At 51.5% G+C, this 1724-nt stretch overlaps 1 protein-coding gene across 1 annotated transcript; it reads right to left on the bottom strand.

The window, feature by feature from the left end:
* Positions 1-1076, bottom strand: LOC127294515 (uncharacterized). Its single transcript, XM_051324345.2, has one exon. The coding sequence runs from the start codon at positions 952-954 to the stop codon at positions 55-57; it is 900 nt and encodes a 299-aa protein (XP_051180305.1). The 5' UTR covers positions 955-1076; the 3' UTR covers positions 1-54.
* Positions 1077-1724: the final 648 nt, after the last annotated feature.

Genomic DNA, 1724 nt, shown 5'->3' with positions numbered 1-1724 from the left:
TCTACTAGCTGAGAAAATAAAGCACCAGTTGCTACTCCACTTGGCCCCCAAACTTCAGTCGTTGATGCAGGTGTCGGTGCAGTGGGCGTTGCAGTCTTCCCGGCAGGTCTTGCCATCCCCTTCGAGGCATGGCTGGCATGAGATGCTGGTGCAGGCGCCGTAGCATGCACGGTCAGCGGTGCGGTCGCAGCCGCAGCTGCTGCACGTGCCGTCGACGTTGCTGCAGCACTCCGCCTCGCAGTGCTCGTGGATGAAGGCGGACTTGCACTCGTCGCAGTGCGTATTGTCGCAGTACTGTCTGCATTTCGGGGGAACGGAGACGGCGCACGTCGAGCCGCAATGCGAGACGCAGTCTCTGCATAACACAGGCGGCCCCGGAGCTGGCGCCGGCGCCGGCGTGGGAGAGAGTATGGCCAGGCAGGTGGCAGGGCCGACGGCGCCGACGCAGTCGGTTTCGCAGGAGTCTCGGCACTGCTTGCCGTAGCCGTCCAGGCAGGTCTGGCATGGAAATGGACCAGTGGAGTTAGGGGCGCAGGATTCGCTGCATATCTGGGGAACGGAGACGCTGCACGCCGAGGTGCAGTTCGGATAACAGTCGGTGCATAATGCCGGCGGACAGGAGCCGGCGCAGTCGCGTTTGCAGAGTACGCGGCAAGCAGAATCGTTCCCGTCCATGCAGGTCTGGCAGTATGATGTGGAATTGACGCAGTATTCGCGGCATGTCGCTGGAACGGAGACGCTGCACTTCGAGATGCATGGCGAAAGACAGTCGCTGCATAATACTGGAAGCGCCGGAGGAGGCGGTGGCGATGGCGATGGCGATGGCGGCGGCGGCGGTGGTGGCACCGGCCCGAGCGACGGTCGACAGTGGGCCAACGAAGGGATGAACAGCAAAGATAGAACGGCAGCGACGACTGCCGCCTTGAGAGCAAAGCCGGCAAAACCTGAGGCCATTGGTGTGGTCACAATATAGATCGAGCTATAGAGCTAGAAAGATCGTGGAGGATATTAACAGAGGGAGTATATGGAGTTATGGACCAAGAGATCAAGAAGACACACAATATAGATCGAGAAGGGAGAGCTTAACTGGTGTAGAACTAAGTAGAGAGCGACGCTATTTTATAGGCTCAGAAACCTACATCCCAGCTATCACTAAACTACGCCAAGTTGCAAGAATTATATATATCTCTACAGAATACACCATGTTGCAACTCGATATCTTCGGTTGAGTTATAGACATGGGCGACGGGGAGGAGCAGATTAGGAAGAGTTTCAGCTGAAGCTGGCTTGCAATTTTGGTTGGATCTCAGTACGTAGAGCGGTAAATTAAAGGACAGAAAGTTAATTACTACTCCATTATTTCTTGAATATCTTCACAACTTGAAGATTCTAAGGCGTTAATTTGCGACTATTGACTATTGAGCACAGTATAGAGTATGGACCCCTCCCAGATGCATAGTGGTAACAATCTTGGAAATTCATTGATTTCCAGCTTTAAATCTTGTTATCTTTTAATTATGTTTTATTCAAAATGTAGACTTTTATGATTGTAACTTGTGAATTGGTACGGCTGTGTGCATCTTAGTTATGCAAAGACGTGTGTAATGCTTAATCTCTAAGTAACAAAGTGTTCTTTATCGGAAAAAAAATTCAAATACACATATAGCCTCATATATATATAATCACCTCGACCACGACGGATTCCGTACATGCATGCATCATAT

This window comes from Lolium perenne, chromosome 4, assembly GCF_019359855.2.
Source record: "Lolium perenne isolate Kyuss_39 chromosome 4, Kyuss_2.0, whole genome shotgun sequence".
Classification (NCBI taxonomy): Eukaryota; Viridiplantae; Streptophyta; class Magnoliopsida; order Poales; family Poaceae; genus Lolium; species Lolium perenne.
This window is presented reverse-complemented; position numbering and strand designations above follow the sequence as displayed.

Bases quoted from the DNA above. Each gene is read 5' to 3' on its own strand.
- LOC127294515 (XM_051324345.2), bottom strand. From the start codon at position 954: ATGGCCTCAGGTTTTGCCGGCTTTGCTCTCAAGGCGGCAGTCGTCGCT.